Source organism: Entelurus aequoreus, linkage group LG03 (assembly GCF_033978785.1).
Source record: "Entelurus aequoreus isolate RoL-2023_Sb linkage group LG03, RoL_Eaeq_v1.1, whole genome shotgun sequence".
In the NCBI taxonomy this organism is placed as follows: domain Eukaryota; kingdom Metazoa; phylum Chordata; class Actinopteri; order Syngnathiformes; family Syngnathidae; genus Entelurus; species Entelurus aequoreus.
This window is the reverse complement of record NC_084733.1, coordinates 86,743,376-86,769,539: the sequence shown is the minus strand read 5'-3', so window position 1 is coordinate 86,769,539 and position 26,164 is coordinate 86,743,376. Positions and strand designations below refer to the sequence as shown.

Here is a 26,164-nt window from a genome sequence, read left to right as displayed (position 1 = left end):
AAATTTTTAACTTTTTTAGGTCAAGGCAAGTGTTGCCTTAAATGAGGGCTCAAATTTTAGGGAGGCAAGTTAGTAGGGCACCAAAGCAAACACTATTTTCTTTCGAGGCAGGGGCTCCAAAGCATGCATACATGCATATATATATATATATGTACATGTACATATATATATATGTATATATATCTATATATATATAGATATATATATATATATAGATATATATACATATATATATATATACACATATATGTATATATTGGGGCTGCAACAACTAATCGATTAAATTCGATTATAAAAATAGTTGCCGATTAATTTAGTCATCGATTCGTTGGATCAATGCTATGCGCATGCGCAGAGTTTTATTTTATTTTATTTTATTTTATTTTTTTGTAATTTCTATTTATTTTTATAAACTGCAACATTTACAAGCAGCTGAGAAACAATCAAAATAAGTATGGTGCCAGTATGCTGTTTTTTTTCAATAAAATACTGGATAGGATAGAAATGTAGTTTGTCTCTTTTATCCGATTATTAATCGAAGTAATAATCGACAGATTAATCGATTATCAAATTAATCGTTAGTTGCAGCCCTAGTATATATGTATATGTATATATGTTTATATATTTAAATATATACACTACCGTTCAAAAGTTTGGGGTCACCCATACAATTTGGTGGAATAGCCTTAATTTCTAAGAACAAGAATAGACTGTCGAGTAGGGATGTCCGATAATGGCTTTTTGCCGATATCCGATATGCCGATATTGTCCAACTCTTTAATTACCGATACCGATATCAACCGATACCGATATCAACCGATATATACAGTCGTGGAATTAACACATTATTATGCCTAATTTGGACAACCATTTATGGTGAAGATAAGGTACTTTTAAAAAAAATAATCAAATAAAATAAGATAAATAAATTAAAAACATTTTCTTGAATAAAAAAGAAAGTAAAACAATATAAAAACAGTTACATAGAAACTAGTAATTAATGAAAATTTGTAAAATTAACTGTTAAAGGTTAGTATTATTAGTGGAGCAGCAGCACGCACAATCATGTGTGCTTACGGACTGTATCCCTTGCAGACTGTATTGATATATATTGATATATAATGTAGGAACCAGAATATTAATAACAGAAAGAAACAACCCTTTTGTGTGAATGAGTGTAAATGAGGGGAGGGAGGTTTTTTGGGTTGGTGCACTAATTGTAAGTGTATCTTGTGTTCTTTATGTGGATTTAATTAAAAAAAAAACAAAAAAAAACACGATACTGATAACAAAAAAAACCGATACCGATAATTTCCGATATTACATTTTAACGCATTTATCTCTACTGTCGAGTTTCAGATGAAAGTTCTCTTTTTCTGGCCATTTTGAGCGTTTAATTGACCCCACAAATGTGATGCTCCAGAAACTCAATCTGCTCAAAGGAAGGTCAGTTTTGTAGCTTCTGTAACGAGCTAAACTGTTTTCAGATGTGCGAACATGATTGCACAAGGGTTTTCTAATCATCAATTAGCCTTCTGAGCCAATGAGCAAACACATTGTACCATTAGAACACTGGAGTGATAGTTGCTGGAAATGGGCCTCTATACACCTATGTAGATATTGCACCAAAAACCAGACATTTGCAGGTAGAATAGTCATTTACCACATTAGCAATGTATAGAGTGTATTTCTTTAAAGTTAAGACTAGTTTAAAGTTATCTTCATTGAAAAGTACAGTGCTTTTCCTTCAAAAATAAGGACATTTCAATGTGACCCCAAACTTTTGAACGGTAGTGTATGTATATATATATATATATATATATATATATATATATATATATATATATATATATATATATATATATATATATATATATATATATATATATATATATATATATATATATATATATACATATATATATATTTTACATTTTGATAGAGGTAGGTATTTTTCTTTATTTAAACATTTTTTTTTTAAAGTTATGTACATTTATATGTACATGTAGATGATGTACCGGGACCGATCCATTAAGAGTTTGAGCAAAAATATGTCATATAGAAATTAACTTTACACAATAACACATTAACAAAAGGCTGTGTCACAGGAATGTTTTTTTTTAAAGTAATACCTTTGTGACACGAAAAAAACGCAAGTAATGTAAAAAAAACCTTCTGTTTACTTTTTGATAATAAAATAAAACACAAAGCAGTTTGGCTAATGAGGATGAAGTCTAATAAACCAGCTTTGTTCTTCTCCTGGTTCAGTACAACAGTTTGGCCAACATAAATAAAGAGGAGTGACACCTCTCACATCGAATACGCAATCTTCACAGTCTTGGTTCAGTTTGATCAGATGACAAAACATTTGAGCTAGAATTGATGTTATTTCAACACTGATACAGTTTGCAGTTCAATAAAGGAGGAGTGAACCTCGCAGTCAACAAAGTAAAGACATTATAAGCAAGTTGTGACAACGTTCACGACACATCGCCTGCTGCAAAACATCAACTAGTTTTTCTCCTTCGCTGTATACTTTTAGAGTGTGTCTCCAATATTGTCCACACCTGTCTCCATCTAAACACAGCAGTGCGCTCTTAAACGCACGCCGGGAAGCGAGGGAAAATGACGTTAAACCAAGCGCTTGGCTCCGTTTACTCTGCGGGGAAATCTCCCGAGCAAAGTCCGTGTAGTTAGTCCGCCATGATTATTAGGCCATCAAGCATTTGTTGACAAAGTGGTGACCCTCGCACCGTCCTTGTTTGTGAACGACTGAGCATTTCATGGAAGCTGCTTTTATACCCAATCATGGAACCCACCTGTTTCCAATTAGCCTGTTCACCTGTGGGATGTTCCAAATAAGTGTTTGATGAGCATTGTCAACTTTCTCAGTCTTTTTTGCCACTTGTGCCAGCTTTTTTGAAACATGTTGCAGGCATCAAATTCCAAATGAGCTAATATTTGCCTAAGAATAACAAAGTTTACCAGTTCGAACATTAAGTATCTTGTCTTTGCAGTCTATTCAATTGAATATAAGTTGAAAAGTAGGGATGTCCGATAATGGCTTTTTTTGCCGATATCCGATATTCCGATATTGTCCAACTCTTACTTACCGATACTGATATTAACCGATACCGATATAAACCGATACCGATATATTCAGTCGTGGAATTAACACATTATTATGCCTAATTTGGACAACCAGGTATGGTGACGATAAGGTCCTTTTTAAAAAATAAATAAAATAAAATAAGATCAATAAATTAAAAACATTTTCTTGAATAAAAAAGAAAGTAAAACAATATAAAAACAGTTGCATAGAAACTAGTAATTAATGAAAATGAGTAAATTTAACTGTTAAAGGTTAGTACTATTAGTGGAGCAGCAGCACGCACAATCATGTGTGCTTACGGACTGTATCCCTTGCAGACTGTATTGATATATATTGATATATAATGTAGGAACCAGAATATTAATAACAGAAAGAAACAACCCTTTTGTGTGGATAAGTGTGAATGGGGGAGGGATTTTTTTTGGGTTGGTGCACTAATTGTTAGTGCAGTGTTTCCCACACATTCATTTATTTGTGGCGGCCCGCCACGAAAGAATTAAGGCCGCCATAAAAAAATGTTTTTTTTTTTTTTTTTCATTTGTTATTTATTTATTTTTTGGTCCTGTCCAGCTTCTCAGGCAAATCATATAGTTGATGTAGATGCCCATATCGGCTGTTCAGATTTACTTTACAAAAGAGAAGTGTAGGATCAAGATTTTTGGAGCTCTTTGTTCAGTGGATCAGATGTTTGATGAAGCTTTGTGTCTATCTACCACCACTACTGTTTTCTGTTTATTTGTTACTGACTGTGGCAGGACACCTCTGCCTCTGTTTCACTTTATGTTGCTGGTAAATAATATGGTTGTAGTAGTAGGCTAAAGTTAAATTATTTAGTATGCACTAATTAAAGGGGCAGAGCTTTAAGAGACATTTTAGCTTTTATATTTTTATAAGATATATTTTTTGTAAGAACCACAATTAATAAATATATTTCAGGGAATAACTTATGGTTCAAATCTGTATATAAATATGTACATAAAGTGTTGTAATTATATTGTAAAATGGATGGATGGATGGATGGATGGACGTTTAAAACAAAACTGTTATTATTAATTAGTAAGCATACATTTTTTGAGCCTTTTTAGAGAAAATCATATCATTGTAGTAAATTATGCAAATTACTCGATGTCATGGTAACCACGCCCATAGCCACGCCCAAAACCACGCCCCCACCGCCACAGGTATCTTGGCAGTTTATGGGAAACACTGAAGTGCATCTTGTGTTTTTTATGTTGATTTATTAAATAAATAAATACATTTAAAAAAAAACAAAAAAAAACGTACCGATAATAAAAAAAACGATACCGATAATTTCCGATATTAAATTTTAAAGCATTTATCGGACATCTCTATTGAAAAGGATTTGCAAATCATTGTATTCTGTTTTTATTTACCATTTACACAACGCGCCAACTTCTCTGGTTTTGGGGTTTGTAAGATTTCACAACTGTTTTTAATAGAGATATATGCGTTAAAATGTAATATCGGAAATTATCGGTATCGGTTTTTTTATTATCGGTATCGTTTTTTTTTTTTTTTTTTAAATTAGAATCAACATAAAAAACACAAGATACACTTACAATTAGTGCACCAACCCAAAAAACCTCCCTCCCCCATTTACACTCATTCACACAAAAGGGTTGTTTCTTTCTGTTATTAATATTCTAGTTCCTACATTATATATCAATATATATCAATACAGTCTGCAAGGGATACAGTCCGTAAGCACACATGATTGTGCGTGCTGCTGGTCCACTAATAGTACTAACCTTTAACAGTTAATTTTACTAATTTTCATTCATTACTAGTTTCTATGTAACTGTTTTTATATTGTTGTACTTTCTTTTTTATTCAAGAAAATGTTTTTAATTTATTTATCTTATTTTACTATTTTTTTTAAAAAGTACCTTATCTTCACCATACCTGGTTGTCCAAATTAGGCATAATAATGTGTTAATTCCACGACTGCATATATCGGTTGATATCGGTATCGGTTGATATCGGTATCGGTAATTAAAGAGTTGGACAATATCGGAATATCGGATATCGGCAAAAAGCCATTATCGGACATCCCTAGTTTTTAATTTAGTTAAAAATAAATAGTCATTAACTCCCCTTTACACAGTCCTTTATTATAGCTTCCAAAATATTGCATTTGTGTGCCAAAAAGGCCACTGGGGGGCGTACATGCGCAGTATCTGCGGATTGTTATGACACCTGCTGTCTCTTGACCTCCTATTTGTTATTTTGCAACATTATTTCATAAGCGAATACCTCGTGGAGTGTTATTAGAGAGAATAGGAACACCGGCAAAGTCGCGTTGAATTGGTTTGGACGTCAGCTACTTTAACGAGCGTCCCCTGGAATATATACAGTATGCGCATGTAATTTATCGCCACTTTAATGACAATCCCCAGGCATAAAAGAAGCAAATCTGTATACACGCGCAATTTACAGCCATTATTGTCATTGCCGTATATTTAAAACCTTCAGCCTGGCAAGTGGCCAGCAGCCATCTTTGAGCCTAAAGTGGCCATCATTACAACAACATCATTAATATGCGAACCAGCGTCTGATCAAGCTGTAAGTGATGTTAATGTGAGGCAAAGTTATCATCTCTGGCACAACGCCTCGCCTGGTGGCCGGCAGCCAGCTGTCAAACGTGTCGCCTGGCTTATTTAGGAAGACATAGCATCGTGTGTTTTAACAGCAGTGTGTGTGTGTGCTATGTACACCAAAAACTGTTGTTGTTTTTTTTTTACATGGAATGCACAGTCGCGGAGGTCATTACTGTAAGTTCCTTCACCAACTTCCCAGAGTACCGTATTTTTGGACTATAAGTCGCTCCGGAGTATAAGTCGCACCGGCCGAAAATGCATAATAAAGAAGGAAAAAAACATACAAGTCGCACTGGAGTATAAGTCGCATTTATTGGGGAAATTTATTTGATAAAAGCCAACACCAAGAATAGACATTTGAAAGGCAATTTAAAATAAATAAAGAATAGTGAACAACAGGCTGAATAAGTGTACGTTATATGAGGCATAAATAACCAACTGAGAACGTGCCTGGTATGTTAACGTAACATATTATGGTAAGAGTCATTCAAATAACTATAACATATAGAACATGCTATACGTTTACCAAACAATCTGTCACTCCTAATCGCTAAATCCCATGAAATCTTATACGTCTAGTCTCTTAGGTGAATGAGCTGAATAATAATATTTGATATTTTACGCTAATGTGTTAATTTCACACATAAGTCGCTCCTGAGTATAAGTCGCACCCCCGGCCAAACTGTGAAAAAAACTGCGACTTATAGTCCGAAAAATACGATAGAGGAAAAAAGAAAAATGTAAAGACAAAAAGCTGAATTATGTTAATAGTAATAACTCAAAATTGGTGTCTTTTAATATGTATAGCTTTGTTAGCCTTTTTACATAAATCAGGGTTCGTACGAGTGCTTAAAAACCTTGAAAATGCTTGGATTTTAATGTTGTGTTTTCAAGGAATTTGGGTGAGGTGCTTGTAAATCGGAATCAGAATCAGAATAGTTTTTTTATTGCCATTGTTTGAGAACGGGTTCACAAACTAGGAATTTTTGGCTTGGAAATGTTCATCATATTTCTCGGCAGTCCGACTCAATAGGCTAATTATAAAATGGAAAAATAATAAAATAAGTTTCCTTAGTGGCCACATGCGTGGACAGCACCTTTTAGCTCTTATTTCCAAAATTGTGTACACGACTGAATTGGGGTCTTATGGCCACGTATGTGGACACTTATACTGCCATCTGGTGGTGTCAGAAGAGTATAACATACAGTGGAATTTTGAAAAAAAAAAGTGTAAAAATAAGAATTAGCATGTCACTAAACATGAAGTACACGTTTGTTACTTATGGACTAAGTACCGTATTTTTCGGAGTATAAGTCGCACCGGCCGAAAATGCATAATAAAGAAGGAAAAAAACATATATAAGTCGCACTGGAGTATAAGTCGCATTTTTGGGGGAAATGTATTTGATAAAAGCCAACACCAAAAATAGACATTTGAAAGGCAATTTAAAATAAATAAAGAATAGTGAACAACAGGCTGAATAAGTGTACGTTATATGAGGCATAAATAACCAACTGAGAACGTGCCTGGTATGTTAACGTAACATATTATGGTAAGAGTCATTCAAATAACTATAACATATAGAACATGCTATACGTTTACCAAACAATCTGTCACTCCTAATCGCTAAATCCCATGAAATCTTATACGTCTAGTCTCTTACGTGAATGAGACAAATAATATCATTTGATATTTTACGCTAATGTGTTAATAATTTCACACATAAGTCGCTCCTGAGTATAAGTCGCACCCCGACCAAACTATGGAAAAAAACTGCGACTTATAGTCCGAAAAATACGATAGAGGAAAAAAGAAAAATGTAAAGACAAAAAGCTGAATTTTGTTAATAGTAATAACTCATAATTGTTGTCTTTGAATATGTATAGCTTTGTTAGCCTTTTTACATAAATCAGGGTTCGTACGGGTGCTTAAAAACCTTGAAAATGCTTGGATTTTAATGTTGTGTTTTCAAGGAATTTGGGTGAGGTGCTTGTAAATCGGAATCAGAATCAGAATAGTTTTTTATTGCCATTGTTTGAGAACGGGTTCACAAACTAGGAATTTTTGGCTTGGAAATGTTCATCATATTTCTCGGCAGTCTGACTCAATGAGCTAATTTTAAAATGGAAAAATAATAAAATAAGTTTCCTTAGTGGCCACATGCGTGGACAGCACCTTTTAGCTCTTATTTCCAAAATTGTGTACACTACTGAATTTGGGGTCTTATGGCCACGTATGTGGACACTTATACTGCCATCTGGTGGTGTCAGAAGAGTATAACATACAATGGAATTGTGGTTCCATTGTGGTTTTTATGAACTGTTCCTGAGCCCATGTGGTGATATCCTTTACACACTGATGTCGCTTTTTGATGCAGTACCGCCTGAAGAATCGAAGGTTACGGGCATTCAATGTTGGTTTTCGGCCTTGCTGCATACGCGCAGTGATTTCTCCAGATTCTCTGAACCTTTTGATGATATTACGGAGCGTAGATGGTGAAATCCCTGAATTCCTTGCAATAGCTGGTTGAGAAATGTTGTTCTTAAACAATTTGCTCACGCATTTGGTGACAAAGTGGTGACCCTCGCCCCGTCCTTGTTTGTGAACGACTGAGCATTCCATGGAAGCTGCTTTTATACCCAATCATGGCACCCACCTGTTCCCAATTAGCCTGTTCACCTGTGGGATGTTCCAAATAAGTGTTTGATGAGCATTCCTCAACTTTTTCAGTCTTTTTTGTCACTTGTGCCAGCTTTTTTGAAACATGTTGCAGACATCAAATTATATGTTTTCAGTATATATATATATATATTTTAGGGCTGCAACAACGAATCGATTAAAATCGATTGTAAAAATAGTTGGCGATTAATTTAGTCATCGATTCGTTGGATCTACGCTATGCGCATGCGCGGAGGCAATTTTTTAACTTTTTATTTTTTACATTTTTTTGTATTTTTATCTTTTTATAAACCTTTATTTATAAACTGCAACATGTACAAACAGCTGAGAAACAATAATCAAAATAAGTATGGCGCCAGTATGCTGTTTTTTTTCAATAAAATACTGGAAAGGATAGAAATGTAGTTCGTCTCTTTTATCCGACAATTAATCGATTAATCGAAGTAACAATCGACAGATTAATCGATTATCAAATTAATCGTTAGTTGCAGCCCTAATATATATATATATATATATATATATATATATATATATATATATATATATATATATATATATATATATATATACACTACCGTTCAAAAGTTTGGGGTCACATTGAAATGTCCTTATTTTTGAAGGAAAAGCACTGTACTTTTCAATGAAGATAACTTTAAACTAGTCTTAACTTTAAAGAAATACACTCTATACATTGCTAATGTGGTAAATGACTATTCTAGCTGCAAATGTCTGGTTTTTGGTGCAATATCTACATAGGTGTATAGAGGCCCATTTCCAGCAACTATCACTCCAGTGTTCTAATGGTACAATGTGTTTGCTCATTGGCTCAGAAGGCTAATTGATGATTAGAAAACCCTCGTGCAATCATGTTCACACATCTGAAAACAGTTTAGCTCGTTACAGAAGCTACAAAACTGACCTTCCTTTGAGCAGATTGAGTTTCTGGAGCATCACATTTGTGGGCTCAATTAAACGCTCAAAATGGCCAGAAAAAGAGAACTTTCATCTGAAACTCGACAGTCTATTCTTGTTCTTAGAAATGAAGGCTATTCCACAAAATTGTTTGGGTGACCCCAAACTTTTGAACGGTAGTGTGTATATATATATATATATATATATATATATATATATATATATATATATATATATATATATATATATATATATATATATATATATATATATATATATATATATATATATATATATATATATATATATATATATATATATATATATATATATATATATATATATACATATATATATATATATATATATATACATATATATATATATATATATATATATATATATATATATATATATATATATATATATATATATATATATATATATATATATATTAGGGCTGCAACAACTAATCGATTAAATCGATTAAAATCGATTATAAAAATAGTTGCCGATTAATTTAGTCATCGATTCGTTGGATCTATGCTATGCGCATGCGCAGAGGCTTTTTAAAAAAATAAATAAATAAATAAATTTTTTTTTATTTTTTTATTTAAATAAACCTTTATTTATAAGCTGCAACATGTACAAACAGCTGAGAAACAATAATCAAAATAAGTATGGTGCCAGTATGCTGTTTTTTTTCAATAAAATACTGGAAAGGATAGAAATGTAGTTTGTCTCTTTTATCCGATTATTAATCGATTAATCGAAATAATAATCGACAGATTATTTGATTATCAAATTAATCGTTAGTTGCAGCCCTAATATATATATATATATATATATATATATATATATATATATATATATATATATATATATATATATATATATATATATATATATATATATATATATATATATATATATATATATATATATATACATACATATATATATGCATGCTTTGGAGCCCCTGCCTCGAAAGAAAATTATGTTTGCCTTGGTGCCCTAAAATATGAGCCCTCCTTTAAGGCAACACTTGCTTTGACCTTTTTGTATTTCTCATAATTTGTGAGCCGTGCCCTTAGAAATCATGTTAACATTTCCCCAAAAAAACGACTAATTTAGGACGACAGCATATCATAGCAATCCCCAGACACCGTGCAGATAAGCCCCCTGGTGACAATAGACAAAACTGACTGTAGCGCAATAAAGGTTTATGTAAAGTTGTCACATTTACATAATTAATGGTTTTGGTTCTCAATCGCTCTCTTATTGGTCAGTGGTGGGAGCAAGAATGTAAACAAGAAGATTTGCTGTGGGAGTTGTGAGTGAAACAGCGCTAATAAACATGCGTGTTTATTTATGATGTGCTCGGTAATAGTGTGGACAACACAGCAAGCTACAGTTCAGTGCGTATACATTGTTTTGCTCTTATTACAGATAGACTCTTAAAGGCCTACTGAAATGAATTTTTTTTATTTAAACGGGGATAGCAGATCTATTCTATGTGTCATACTTGATCATTTCGCGATATTGCCATATTTTTGCTGAAAGGATTTAGTATAGAACAACGACGATAAAGATTGCAACTTTTGGTATCTGATAATAAAAAGGCTTGCACCTACCGGAAGTAGCGTGACGTAGTCAGTTGAACATATACGCAAAGTTCCCTATTGTTTACAATGATGGCCGCATGAAGTTAGAGAGATTCGGACCGAGAAAGCGACAATTTCCCCATTAATTTGAGCGAGGATGAAAGATTTGTGGATGAGTAAAGTGCAAGTGAAGGACTAGTGGGGAGTTGAAGCTATTCAGATAGGTAAGATGCTGTGAGAGGCGGGGGTGACCTGATATTCAGCTGGGAATGACTACAACAGTAAATAAACACAAGACATATATACACTCTATTAGCCACAACACAACCAGGCTTATATTTAATATGCCACAAATTAATCCTGCATAAAAACACCTACGTGTTTGTTATGCTAGCTCCTAGCTCCTCTGCTAGCTCCTAGCTCCATAGAACACGCCAATACAATTCAAACACCTGATCAACACACACAATCACTCAGCCCAAAAGACAGTTCACCTAACCCAATGTTCATAAAGCTTATATATTTTTAAAAAGTTACGTACGTGACGCGCACATATGGTCAAGCTATCAAATGTTTAGCAGCCAAGGCTGCATACTCACGGTACCTGATATTCAGCTGGGAATGACTAAAACAGTAAATAAACACAAGACATATATATACTCTATTAGCCACAACACAACCAGGCTTATATTTAATATGACACAAATTAATCCTGCATAAAAACACCTACGTCTTTGTTATGCTAACTCCTAGCTCCTATGCTAGCTCCTAGCTCCATAGAACACGCCAATACAATTCAAACACCTGATCAACACACACAATCACTCAGCCCAAAAGACCGTTCACCTAACCCAAGGTTCATAAAGCTTATATATTTTAAAAAAGTTACGTACATACGCAAAAAAAAAGTTGCGCACATACGGTCAAGCGATCAAATGTTTAGAAGCCAAAGCTGCATACTCACGGTAGCACGTCTGCGTCTTTGTCATCCAAATCAAAGTAATCCTGGTAAGAGTCTGTGTTGTCCCAGTTCTCTACAGGCGTCTGTGTATCGAAGTCAAAAGTCCTCCTGGTTAGAGTCTCTGTTATCCGAGTTCTTCCATCTTGACTGCATCTTTCGGGAATGTAAACAAAGACGCGCCGGCTGTGTACTGTTGTTGCTGACTACGTTCGAAAAATACGTCCATTTCGCACCGAAAACTTTCTTCTTTGCTTGCTCAGCTTCTTTCTCCATAATGCAATGAACATAATTGCAACAGATTCACGAACACAGATGTCCAGAATACTGTGGAATTATGAAATGAAAACAGAGCTTTTTCGTATTGGCTTCAATGTGGAAGGCATACCCGTGTTCGCCGGGCTACGTCACGCGCATACGTCATCCTCAGAGGCGTTTCGAACCGGAAGTTTAGCGGCAAATTTAAAATGTCACTTTATAAGTTAACCCGGCCGTATTGGCATGTGTTATAATGTTAAGATTTCATCATTGATATATAAACTATCAGACTGCGTGGTCGGTAGTAGTGGCTTTCAGTAGGCCTTTAATACAACCATTTCTCGTCTTCATCAGGATTTAACCCTGAGGCACGGCTGGAGGACGGGAGCCATCATCCCCGAGCTGAGGAAGGAGATCAAGATCATCAACACGGAGCAGTACGCTCACACGATAAGCTGGATGCAGGCGCTGACCGGCCTCATTGAGCAGATGCAGGTCAGCAGGCGCCACCCTGAAACGCCTTCACGGCTGACTTTTGACCACGTTGTCTGCCGACACTCAGGTGCACAGAGACGAAGCCTCTCAAGCTGTGGTGGAGGAGTGGATACGAGAGCGAGAAGCCATGAGGTAACTTTATGACTGCCTCCGTCCGCTTGGGTTGGTTTGTTTATACGGTAAATTTTGAATATCAAAACACAAGTTCATTTGTTTTGAGTTTCAATTAGGAGACCATTTGGAGGCCCAGGAAGCAACTGCAGTTGTTTGCTGATTAGTGTACAGCACTAGTGCACACTTTTTAAAATCACATATTGACTTTGTTAGCTATATAAGATAAATTATGTGGTGTAGTCCAGTGTTTTTCAACCACTGTGCCGCGGCCGTGAGATACAGTCTGGTGTGCCGTGGGAGATTATGTCATTTCGCCTAATTGGGTTAAAAATATTTTTTTGCAAACCAGTACCGTAATTTCCGGACTATAAGCCACACCTGACTATAAGCCGCACCAGCTAAATTTAGGGGAAAATACAGATTGCTCCATATATAAGCCTCACCCGACTATAAGCCGCAGGGTTTTGATGTGTAATTACCGTAGTATATAGGGGTTCCTGCTACCACGGAGGGTAAACAGAGATGACTGTTTGGGAACGCAAAGCGTCCCATTTATTAACAATAAATCTTTCAATCATTCAATCAAACTTTCACATCTTTGACATGGCGAACAGCATTCGTGCAGAGTACAAATAATACAACGGTGCAAAGTAATACAAAGTGCTCTCCTGTACGTTATCAAAATAACCAGCCTACCGGTATATGAAAAGTCCTCATTGTGTCATCGTCTTCCTCCTGCGTACTAAAACCACCGAAATCCTCTTCGTCGGTGTCGGAGAAGAACAGGCCGTAAATAAGCCGCACCCTTGTATAAGCCGCAGGGACCAGAACGAGGGGAAAAAGTAGCGGCTTATAGTCCGGAAATTACGGTAATTATAATCCGCAAATAATGTGCCGTTGCTGAGTGCATGTACTGTCTAGAGCAGACCTGGGCAAATTAAGGTTGAGCTTTTCAATCTGGCCCGCCGGACATTCCCAAATAATTGTTTTAGATGTTTAAGATGTAAAGTGTAGCTGCCATTATGATGTGCAGTGATGTTTTCTAATGACCGTAAGTCTTCAACTATACTAAGTAGAGATGTCCGATAATATCGGCCGATAAATGCTTTAAAATGTAATATCGGAAATTATCAGTATCGTTTTTTTATTATCGGTATCGTTTTTTTTTTTTTTTTTTTTTTTTTTAATTAAATCAACATAAAAAACACAAGATACACTTACAATTAGTGCACCAACCCAAAAAAACTCCCTCCCCCATTTACACACATTCACACAAAAGGGTTGTTTCTTTCTGTTATTAATATTCTGGTTCCTACATTATATATCAATATATATCAATACAGTCTGCAAGGGATACAGTCCGTAAGCACACATGATTGTGCGTGCTGCTGGTCCACTAATAGTACTAACCTTTAACAGTTAATTTTACTAATTTTCATTAATTACTAGTTTCTATGTAACTGTTTTTATATTGTTTTACTTTCTTTTTTATTCAAGAAAATGTTTTTGATTTATTTATCTTATTTTATTTTATTAATATTTAAAAAAAGGACCTTATCTTCACCATACCTGGTTTTCCAAATTAGGCATACTGTGTTAATTCCACGACTGTATATATCAGTATCGGTTGATATCGGTATCGGTAATTAAAGAGTTGGACAATATCGGCAAAAAGCCATTATCGGACATCCCTAATACTAAGTCTTTCAATGCTTGGAATCTGCGTCATATACTAGTTACCGTACTATGGTTGTCAGGTTCAAACACTGATGATCTATTAAACGAGACAAAAAGCAAAGAAATAAACAGAGACAGAATTCAATTTGGCTCAATTGAGGAGAAACGCGGCGACTGTACAGTCTCCACTACGCTCCGACGAAACAACAACATCTGTTTCTACAGGAATGGGGGGTATGTAAACAGCCCTTGTTTTTGGTCACATTGAAAACAAAAGAAAAAGATGCCTCGGGCTTGGGCTAGTCCTGGATTCAGCTTGGGCAGGTCTACGATGACAATAGATAACCCCCATCCCGCGTCCTCCCATCGTACACAATGGAATTTTCCAAGCCTTTGCTTGGTGCAACAACGACAACCTCTTGTCTGTTCATTGGGAACTTAGAGAACGGAAAGTTTTTTGATAATTTACATACAATTTTTCTGACAATGACAAACCACCACAACTCTTCCTGTACCTGGCCGTCCAGCCAAACTGAGCGATCGAGGGAAAAGAGCGTCGGTGAGAGAGGTCAAGAAGAACCAACGATCACTGGGGCTGAGCTCCAGTATGGAGATGAAAGAAAGTTCCACAAAGTCCGCTATCACTGCAGCCCTCCACCAGTCGGGGCTTCATGGCAGAGTGGATCGACGGAAGCCTCTCTTTAGACATGAAAACCCGCATAGAGTTTGCACAAAAAAACGTATGAAGGACTCCCAGACTATGAGAAATAAGATTCTCTGGTCTGATGGGACCAAGATTGAACTTCCTGCCGTTATTTCCAGGCACTGCTGATCACCTGACCAATACAATCCCAACACTGAAACATTGTCCAATCCAATCCCTTTATTTATACAGCACCATTAACAAACAAAACTGTCTCCAGAGTGCTGCACATAAAGAAGAAGCAATAAAAGTAATCAAATTACAAGCATTTAAAATGAAACAAGTAAACAATAAACAAACAAATAATAATAATGTAGTAAAATAATAAGAGACATCAATCAAATAGAATAAAACAATAGAAGACACAGAGGACCACAAGACTCGCGCCGATTTTAAAAGCCAGAGATTAAAAGTGGGGTTTTTAAGACGAGACTTAAAACATTCAAAAGCGGGAGACATTCTGACATAAGGGGGCAGAACATTCCAAAGTTTAGGGCCAACAACAGAGAAGGCCCTGTCTGCCCTCGTCTTAAGAATCAGATTTATTGGTCCCCGTGGGGAAATTAATTTTCACTGACCGTACATTTAAACAAAAAACATTACACATCACGGACAAAAAAATAGCAAAAAGACATCATGCATGACCAACACATTTACAGGCTTGTCAGACAGGTCGGCCGGGCCTGCTGATTAGGGCGGCTGTAGCTGCAGGGATAAGGCTTTGCCCTCCGGAATTTGATAGTTCTGTACCTACCATGGTAGTGGGACGATGTATTGGTGTAGTGGGTGAGTGATATCCTGGACTATTGTGTTTGCCAGTCGAATGATGGACCTGTGGTATAGATCTGAGATGTTGGGTGTGGGTAGCTCGATGATTTTAGCTGCTGTGTTCGTAAGCGAGTTTGGTCTGGTTGGTTACAGAAAGCATAATGAAGAAACATGTGGAACAAGTACAGAAGGATGGGTTGAACAATGCTTTGGTACAGTAATAACAGGAGGTGAGGTGCAACGTATAGTCCTTTAAGTTTACGGATGGCTGACAGTTTTTGTTGACTTCTTGTTTGAATGTCCGTGGTGTGCTGATCAAAGGTTACTCCCAGGTTGCACAAACTGTTTTAACTGTTTGTGTATTTATGGTGATGGGGTGCTGGGGTTTTATTGACATGGATTTCCAGATAACTGGCCGTGCATGACTCTGTGAAACGTTTGACTGTGTTATGATAGTCCAGGATGGTTCGGCCGTTGGAGAGGAGTGCAAGAATGGCTGCGTCATTTGAGTATTTTAAGTCGGTTGTGGTGGGTGAGATGCTGCGGCAGTCATTGGTCATCAAGCCTCGTTTGTAGGCCCTACTAGTTGGAATTGGCCCGCGGACCTCAACGGGCCAGCTGGAACATACATTTGGATGAGGTCTGTGATGTAATTTGGGAGATGCAGAGAAGTGGCAAATCCGTAGTGGAAGCTGAACCTACACTTCAAAGACACCTATTGACAAACCGCTTAAGATGGCAAGTGGATCTTTCAGTTGAAGTAAAGGCAGACTGTTTTGCATCCATCCATCCATCCGTCTTCTTCCGCTTATCCGAGGTCGGGTCGCAGAGGCAGCAGCCTAAGCAGGGAAGCCCAGACTTCCCTCTCCCCAGCCATTTCGTCCAGCTCCTCCCGGGGTATCCCGAGGCGTTCCCAGGCCAGCCGGGAGACACAGTCTTCCCAACGTGTCCTGGGTCTTCCCTGTGGCCTCCTACCGGTTGGACGTGCCCGAAACACCTCCCTAAGGAGGCGTTCGGGTGGCATCCTGACCAGATGCCCGAATCCGAATCTGGCTCCTCTCGATGTGGAGGAGCAGCGGCTTTAGTTTGAACTCCTCCCGGATGACAGAGCTTCTCACCCTATCTCTAAGGGAGAGACCCGCCACCCGGCGGAGGAAGCTCTTTTCGGCCGCTTGTACCCGTGATCTTGTCCTTTTGGTCATAACCCAAAGCTCATGACCATAGGTGAGGATGGGAACGTAGATCGACCGGTAAATTGAGAGCTTTGCCTTCCGGCTCAGCTCCTTCTTCACCACAACGGATCGATACAGCGTCCGCATTACTGAAGACGCCCGCACCGATCCGCCTGTCGACCTCACGATTCACTCTTCCCTCACTCGTGAACAAGACTCCGAGGTACTTGAACTCCTCCACTTGGGGCAAGACAACAAACATTTTAAAATCAATTCTAAAGTGAACAGGAAGCCATTGCAGAGAAGCGAGAATCGGGTTGATGTGCTCCCTTACTACAGGCAGGTCAGTCTATTACCCACGCTTTTTTACTATGAAGCCACGCTGTTGTAACACGTGGCTTGGCATTTTCTTGCTGAAATAAGCAGGGGCGTCCATTCAGAGCTTTAAAAACAAACATTTTAAAATCAATTCTAAAGCGAACAGGAAGCCATTGCAGAGAAGCGAGAATCGGGTTGACGTGCTCCCTTTTTTTGGGCTCCTGTTAAAAGTTGTGACGCAGAGTCCTGGACTAACTAAGTGCGACAGTGCATTTGGACTTATTACAGTAGTCCAGACCTGATAACCTGTTTAAATAGTCTAAAAGATTAAAAAAAAGATTTAGTCTTTGATAAAAACTTGATTTAACAATGGCGTTGATTTGTTTGTCTAATTTTAAGACCATGGTCTATAATGACTCCAAGGCTGGTGGCTTTGGAACGTACAGCGTTCTTAAGAAAGTCCAAGTCCAGCAGAGGGTCCCCTTTGCCCAGCAGCACAACTTTAGTTTTTTTCCTCGTTTAGCTTTAAAAAAATTCTGCGCCAACCTGGCCTTGACGTCATTTAAGCACTCAAGTGGGGGCGCCCGGGGGGGCAAGATTATTTTTAGAAATTGGCAAATATATTTGGCAGTCATCTGCATAAAAATGATAAAAGAGGCCATGCTTTCTGAATATTGCCCCAAGGGGAGTGATATAAACTAAGTGCAAACAGGATGGGCCCAAGAATTGTGGTGGCAGCATCATGCTACGGGGGTGTTTTTCAGCTGCAGAGACTGTACGACTTGTTGCAATTGAAGGTACAGAGATATCCTGGTTGAAAACCTCGTCCAGAGTGCTCAGAACCTCAGACTGGGCCGAAGGTTCACCTTCCAACAAGACGGTGACCCTTAGCACACATGCTAAAATAACAAAGGACTAGCTTCGGAACACCTCTGTGACCATTCTTGACTGTCCCAGCCAGAGCCCTGACCTAAACCCAATTGAGCATCACTGGAGAGTCCTGAAAATGGCTGTCCGCCGACGTCCACTGTCCAACCTGACAGAACTGGAGAGGATCTCCAAGGAAGAATGGCAAAGGATCCCCAAATCCAAACCATTCCCAAGAAGACTCATGGCTGTACAAGCTCAAAAAGTGCTTCTGCTCAAAACTAAGCAAAGGGTCTGAATACTTATGACCATGTGATATTTCAGTTTTTCTTCTTAATACATTTGAACAAATTCCTACATTTCAGTTTTGTTGTCTGTGATGATGGGCATCATGTAGTAACGGTAACTGAGTTACTGAATATAAAAAAATAACGCGTTAGACTAGTTACCGTCCCAACACTGCCACTGAGTAGTTAGGCGATACCGTAGAAGTCCACTCTCTAGGGCAGGGGTCACCAACCTTTTTGAAAGCAAGAGCTACTTCTTGGGTACTGATTAATGCGAAGGGCTACCAGTTTGATACGCACTTAAATAAATTGCCAGAAATAGCCAATTTGCTCAATTTACCTTTAACTCTGTTATTATTAATAATGAATGATATTTACACTTAATTGAACGGTTTAAAAGAGGAGAAAACACGAAAAAAATGACAATTAAATTTTGAAACATAGTTTATCTTCAATTTCGACTCTTTAAAATTCAAAATTCAACCGAAAAAAAGAAGAGAAAAACTAGCTAATTTGAATCTTTTTGAAAAAATTAAAAAAAGAATTTATGCAACATCATTAGTAATTTTTCCTGATTAAGATTAATTCTATAATTTTGATGACATATTTTAAATAGGTTAAAATCCAATCTGCACTTTGTTAGAATATATAACAAATTGGACCAAGCTATATTTCTAACAAAGACAAATCATTATTTCTTCTAAATTTTCCAGAACAAAAATTTTAAAAGAAATTCAAAAGACTTTGAAATAAGATTTAAATTTGATTCTACAGATTTTCTAGATTTGCCAGAATAATTTATTTGAATTTTAATCATAATAAGTTTGAAGAAATATTTCACAAATATTCTTCGTCGAAAAAACAGAAGCTAAAATGAAGAATTAAATTAAAATGTATTTATTATTCTTTACAATAAAAAAAAAAAAATTACTTTAACATTGATTTAAATTGTCAGGAAAGAAGAGGAAGGAATTTAAAAGGTAAAAAGGTATATGTGTTTAAAAATCCTAAAATCATTTTTAAGGTTGTATTTTTTCTCTAAAATTGTCTTTCTGAAAGTTATAAGAAGCAAAGTAAAAAAATTAATGAATTTATTTAAACAAGTGAAGACCAAGTCTTTAAAATATTTTCTTGGATTTTCAAATTCTATTTGAGTTTTGTCTCTCTTAGAATTAAAAATGTCGGGCAAAGCGAGACCAGCTTGCTAGTAAATAAATAACATTTAAAAAATAGAGGCAGCTCACTGGTAAGTGCTGCTATTTGAGCTATTTTTAGAACAGGCCAGCGGGCTACTCATCTGGTACTTACGGGCTACCTGGTGCCCGCGGGCACCGCGTTGGTGACCCCTGCTCTAGGGTAAATGCTGTACAATATAATTTATTTGTTTCATAAATCTACTGTAGTTGTTAGTACCACATTCTATTGTGTTGTTTTATACGATATTTTCTATCTAAAAGTGTTTTTTTCTTTTTTAAAGTTGTGTTACATGTTCAAATTGTGCTGCTTTGGAGGGAGAAGCACCAATGAAGTTGATTTCAATTAATTTCAACTGGAGATGTTGGTTTTAGATGCAAGTGCTTTGAGTTAAGAGCTCCGTCACAGAACCAACAAGATGCACAATAAGGAGGCACTTGAAGAAAAATGGGCTGCATGGTCGAGTCGCCAGAAGAAAGCCATTTCTGCGCAAATGTCACAAAGTATCCCGCTTACACTTCGCCAAACAGCAGAGAGACAAGCCTCAAAACTTCTGGAACAAAGTAATTTGGAGTGATGAGACCAAAATTGAACTTTTTGGCCACTCGACCATGCAGCCCATTTTTCTTCAAGTGCCTCCTTATTGTGCATCTTGAAACAGCCACACCACCATTTTTCAGAGAGTCCTGTATTTCAGCGGAAGTTATTTGTGGATTTTTCTTTGCATCTCGAACAATTTTCCTGGCAGTTGTGGCTGAAATCTTTGCTGGTCTACCTGAATCCCTCATGTTCCACTTCTTAATCAGCGTTTGAACACTGCTGATTGGCATTCTCAATTCCTTGGATATCTTTTTATACCCCTTTCCGGTTTTATGCAGTTCAATTACCTTTTCTCGCAGATCCTTTGACAATTCTTTTGCCTTCCCTGGATGAAAGATCCAATGGTCTGTCAGAAGCCCAGAAACTCACTGACCTTTTATACACACCCATTAATTACAAAACAAACAGGTCACAGGTGAGGATTGGAACCTTGATTAGCCATTCAAACCTGTTTGTGTCAACTTGTGTGCATGTTATCAGATCAAAGTCACTGGGGTATGTCAACTTTTGATCAGGGTCATTTGGGTACTTTCTTTTGTCATTTTGATTTAAAAGGAGTAAACACAGTTGTTTGCCAATAAATAGCTTCACACAACCATTAAGCAGGAGTGGAAGAAAGGTGTTTGTGTTATCATTCATATTCTCCCAGGGTATGTAAACTTATGAGCACGACTGTAACTCATAAATTGAGTTACCGTACGATTGTATAGGACTTTTGTTGTTGTTTGGGGGCAGCATGGCTCAGTTGCTCCTGATGCGCGTCGTCAGTAGGTGAATGTGGCAATAGTGTCAACGCGCTTTGAGTACCTTAAGGGTAGAAAAGCGCTATAAAAGTATAATCCATTTAAATTTTCTTTTTTTTGTTGAATAATCATGGAAGAAACTTAGTGACGGAGGCAATGGAAATCCCTGCCTGGGGTGGGAACCCTTAAACACAACAGGACGTCTGACAATATTATGCATAATCATACATTAAGTTCAAAAGTGATTACATTTTCATAGCTCGGGACGATAGCAGGAACGAGAGAATATCTTAATAATATTTGACAAAAAAATGGTTCACTGCGACTTAAATGGTGGGTGTCTTCAAGACATGTATAAGTCAAGTAGTTACCCTCCTACGCACTGTAACAACCCAACCAAAAGATGGAGTTTGTGCTTGCATTTTTTGTACTAGGGTTGTCCCGATACCAATAATTTGGTACCGGTACCAAAATGTATATCGATACTAGTGTTGCCCCAATACCAATAATTTGGTACCGGTACCAAAATGTATATCGATACTTTTCGGTACTTTTCTAAATAACGGGGACCACAAAAAATGTCATTATTGGCTTTATTTTAACAAAAAATGTTAGGGTACATCAAACATATGTTTATTATTGCAAGTTTGTCCTTAAATAAAATAGTGAACATACCAGACAACTTGTCTTTTAGTAGTAAGTAAACAAACAAAGACTCTTAATTAGTCTGCTGACGTATGCAGTAACATATTGTGTCATTTATACACCTATTATTTTGTCTACATTATTAAGGACAAGTGGTAGAAAATGAATTATTAATCCACTTGTTCATTTACTGTTAATATCGGCTTACTTTCTCTTTTAACATGTTCTATCTACACTTCTGTTCAAATGTAATAATCACTTATTCTTCTCTTGTTTGATACTTTGCATTAGTTTTGGATGATACCACACATTTAGGTATCGAGCCGATACCAAGTAGTTACAGGATCATACATTGGTCGTATTCAAACTCCAGGGACAAGTTTCCTGAGTTAATAAACATAATATAAATAAAAATAAAACGAAAGAAGATTTTGTGATGCTAAAAAGCATCGACTATACGCTCCTGTACTTGGTATCATTACAGCGGATGTCTTAAAGCACCTCTTCCTGAGGGCGTTTCAGTGTTATAACTTCACCTTTATCTTTACTTTTTAAGCCAAAATGCGTCCGTTCTCCCTTTTCTGTCTACACACTGTGTCTGCTTGTAAGAACTCTTGTGTGTGTGCTGCCCAACATGCTCAACCCTAATCGATACTATTCGATACTTTTCCAAATAAAGGGAACTACGAAAAAAAATTCAATTTTGGCTTTATTTGAACAGAAAATCATACAATACGATAACCATATGTTTCCTGTTGCACTCAAAGAACAATTGTAGAAGGTTAAAATGTAAATTAAAGGGCATTAAACACATTGGGTTTTTCTTGAGACAGCCCTTTGAGACACTTGTGATTTAGGGTTATATAAATAAATATTGATTGATTGATTGATTGATTGATTGATTGAGAATTAGAAGAATTAGAGTAGAATATAGTAAAAAAAAAAAAAAAAGCTTTATCAACATAATATTAAATTATTTATGATTCATGGTTGCCAATCCTGGTCTGTGCTTTAAGAAAAACACAATTATTAGAAAGTACTAAAAACTAAACTGTGGATACATGTACACAGATAAGCCATGTAGCAGTTAAAACACATTTGTTAAAGATAAAACACAAATCGTAGCAATTTGTTACAAAATTCAGTCATTTTACTTGCATTAGTTGACGTTAGATGGGCGGTCTTAAATCCGCTAATATCCAAGCAGCTGTGTGCCTGCATGTTACGTATCTACATGTTACGTATCTACATGTTATGTATCTACATGTTATGTACCTACATGTTTTGTTTTGTTTTGTATATACTTATGTATATACATGTTATGTATCTACATGTTATGTATCTACATGTGCACAGCAGGGGAGCTGGCTAACTTATGGGAGTAGTGTATGTGTCTTTAAGAAAATGTCAACGTGTTGTCTGAGTGACATCAGTGAGTGAGTGGACAAGCAAAGGGAGAGAGGTAGCGCATGCACTGCACAGTAGAGTGATGAACGGGTCCGGTTGTGTCCTGCAAATGAGAAAGCAACCGGAATGTCACGAATCGGCGGCCATGAATTCCGACTGGAAAGCGGAGCTGAGCAGACCCTTTGCAAAGTGAAGGTTGTTACCTTCGTCGAAAACCCTGAAGGGAACGTCTGCCCTGTGCTTCTTGACAACAGTCTGCACCGGAGCCAAACAGCAGGACAGGTGTAACAACGACATTAATACCTGTCACTCTTTAAACTCCCTATGCAGATTTGAATGTTCATTATTTTAAATGTTTACCTAAGTTTGAAGCAAAGGTGCTAATACCAATCGCCACGTTTGGCGAGGCGTGTTTTAAAGCAACACTTGTTTAAACGTCAACTTTATCGTTAGTTTTGAAGCCCGAATACTTCCATATTGTACTTCACCCTCTCATGTTACGTATCTACATGTTATGTATCTACATGTTATGTATCTACATGTTATGTACCTACATGCTTTGTTTTGTTTTGTATATACTTATGTATATACATGTTATGTACCTACAAGTTATGTATCTACATGTTATGTATCTACATGTTGCGTAACTACATGTTACACATCTACATGTTGTGTATCTACATGTTACATATCTACATGTTATGTATCTACATTTTATGTATCTACTTGTTATGTATCTACATGTTATGTATCTACATGTTATTTACCTAAATGTTACGTATCTACATGTTATGTATCTACATGTTATGTATCTACATGTGCACAGCAGGGGAGCTGGTTAACTTATGGGAGTAGTGTATGTGTCTTTAAGAAAATGTCACCGTGTTGTCTGAGTGACATCAGTGAGTGAGTGGACAAGCAAAGAGAGAGAGGTAGCGCGTGCACTGCACAGTAGAGTGATGAACGGGTCCGGTTGTGTCCTGCAAATGAGAAAGCAACCGGAATGTCACGAATCGGCGGCCTTGAATTCCGACTGGAAAGCTGAGCTGAGCAGACCCATTGTAAAGTGAAGGTTGTTACCTTCGTCGAGAACGTCTGCCCTGTGCTCCTTGACAACAGTCTGCACCGGAGCCAAACCTCAGGACAGGTGTAACAACGACATTAATACCTGTCACTCTTTAAACTCCTTATGCAGATTTGAATGTTCATTATGTAAGTTCATTATTTAAATGTTTACCTAAGTTTGAAGCAAAGGTGCTAATACCAATCGCCTCGTTTGGCGAAGTGTGTTTTAAAGCACTTGTTTAAACGTCAACTTTATCGTTAGTTTTGAAGCCCGAATACTTCCATATTGTACTTCACCCTCTTTATTAACCAGTAGAATTGTAGCTTTTTCCTCTCCAAGATGTTATTACTTGTATGCACTTTCGTCTCTTGTCGCAGATGAAAGAACGGTACCGGTACTTTTCAAAGGCAGTCTCGTACCAATTTCGATCAATTAGTATCGCGGTACTTTATCGGTATACCGTACAACCCTATTTTGCACCCACAATCTTTTCCCCTTAACCAAATGTGTTCTGCCTCCGCCAGGCCGCACACCAAGGACATGTTCAACCCCCAATTCGGGAGCCTCTTCCGCACCTACCACAACCCCACCTACTTCTCACGCCGCCTGTCGCGCTTCGCCGACATCTACATGGCGTCCATCAGCTGCCTTCTCAACTACGACTTCCAACACACTTTCTTCCCCCGACGCACTCCCCTGCAGCACGAGTCCCCCGTCTGGCCCGGACAGGCGCCGCCCGGGTCGGAGCGCTCGTCCGACGGCTAAGGACGGTTCAAGTAAGAAGCCTCAGCTTGTAAGTACAGGCACAGACGCCATGGCGTCCCCGCGGAGGAAGATGCATGTTGTTGTGGTTCATCGGCAACCGTGGCATGAACGTACCGCTTCTAAGTGCATTCATTGTCAAATAACTCCTTCATTTACCAGAATGTAAGGACGGTGTTACTTTTTAAAATGGGTCTTTTAAAGGTAATTCTTCTCTCTTCATATGTGATGTTTACATTACTGTACAAACAGCCTTAATCATCACTTTAAATAGCGTAAAAATGACACTTTCTTGAAGTACAGTCGTGGGCAAAAGTTTACATACACTTGTAAAGAACATTATGTCACGACTGTCTTGAGTTTCCAGTAATTTCTACAACCCATATTTTTTTGTGATAGAGTGATTGGAGCACATACAAAAAACATTCATGAAGTTTGGTTTCTTTTATGAATTTACTATGGGTCTACTAAAAATGTGAGCAAAAGTATACATACAGCTAGAGCTGCAGCTATCGAATATTTTAGTAATTGAGTATTCTATCGAATATCCCGATCGATTAATCGAGTAATCGAATAAATCATATTTTTGCTTTAAAAAAAAGAATAAAAAAAAATTAAAAAATATATTTTTTTGTCCTGTCCAGCTTCTCAGGCAAATCCTATAGTTGATGTAGATGCCCATATCGGCTGTTCAAATGTACTTTACAAAAGAAAAGTGTGGGATACTTCTTTTGTTGCCTTATTTGTATTTTGACTTTATTGAATTAATGAAATAAGTCAACCATCAACCATTTTCTGTGACCAGTTTAACAGTACAGATTAGACATATTTAACAATCATACACATTTACACACAAAAAGAAAAGAAAAGAAAAAGAATGACCGAAAAAGCTGCTGCTATCGAATATTTTAGTAATCGAGTATTCTATCGTATATCCCAATCGATTAATCGAGTAATCGAATAAATCATATTTTTGCTTAAAAAAAAATAAAAAATAATATATATATATTTTTTTGTCCTGTCCAGCTTCTCAGGCAAATCCTATAGTTGATGTAGATGCCCATATCGGCTGTACAAATGTACTTTACAAAAGAGAAGTGTGGGATGCTTCTTTTGTTGCCTTATTTGTATTTTGACTTTATTGAATGAATGAAATAAGTTTGAATGAAATAAGTCAACCATCAACCATTTTCTGTGACCAGTT

General features: G+C 37.0%; 1 protein-coding gene across 2 annotated transcripts in view; it reads left to right on the top strand.

The window, feature by feature from the left end:
* Positions 1-26,164, top strand: part of nt5dc3 (5'-nucleotidase domain containing 3) — an 88,065-nt gene that overhangs the window by 38,965 nt on the left and 22,936 nt on the right. Inside the window, exons 12-14 of one of the 2 annotated variants that reach the window (XM_062043071.1) lie at positions 12,497-12,637; positions 12,705-12,769; positions 24,723-24,974. In XM_062043071.1, the coding sequence (XP_061899055.1) occupies positions 12,497-12,637; positions 12,705-12,769; positions 24,723-24,963 (447 nt within the window). In that variant the 3' untranslated portion in view covers positions 24,964-24,974. Of the gene's footprint in view, positions 1-12,496; positions 12,638-12,704; positions 12,770-24,722; positions 25,694-26,164 lie in introns of those variants that run through there. The other variant, XM_062043070.1, reaches the window with a different exon arrangement.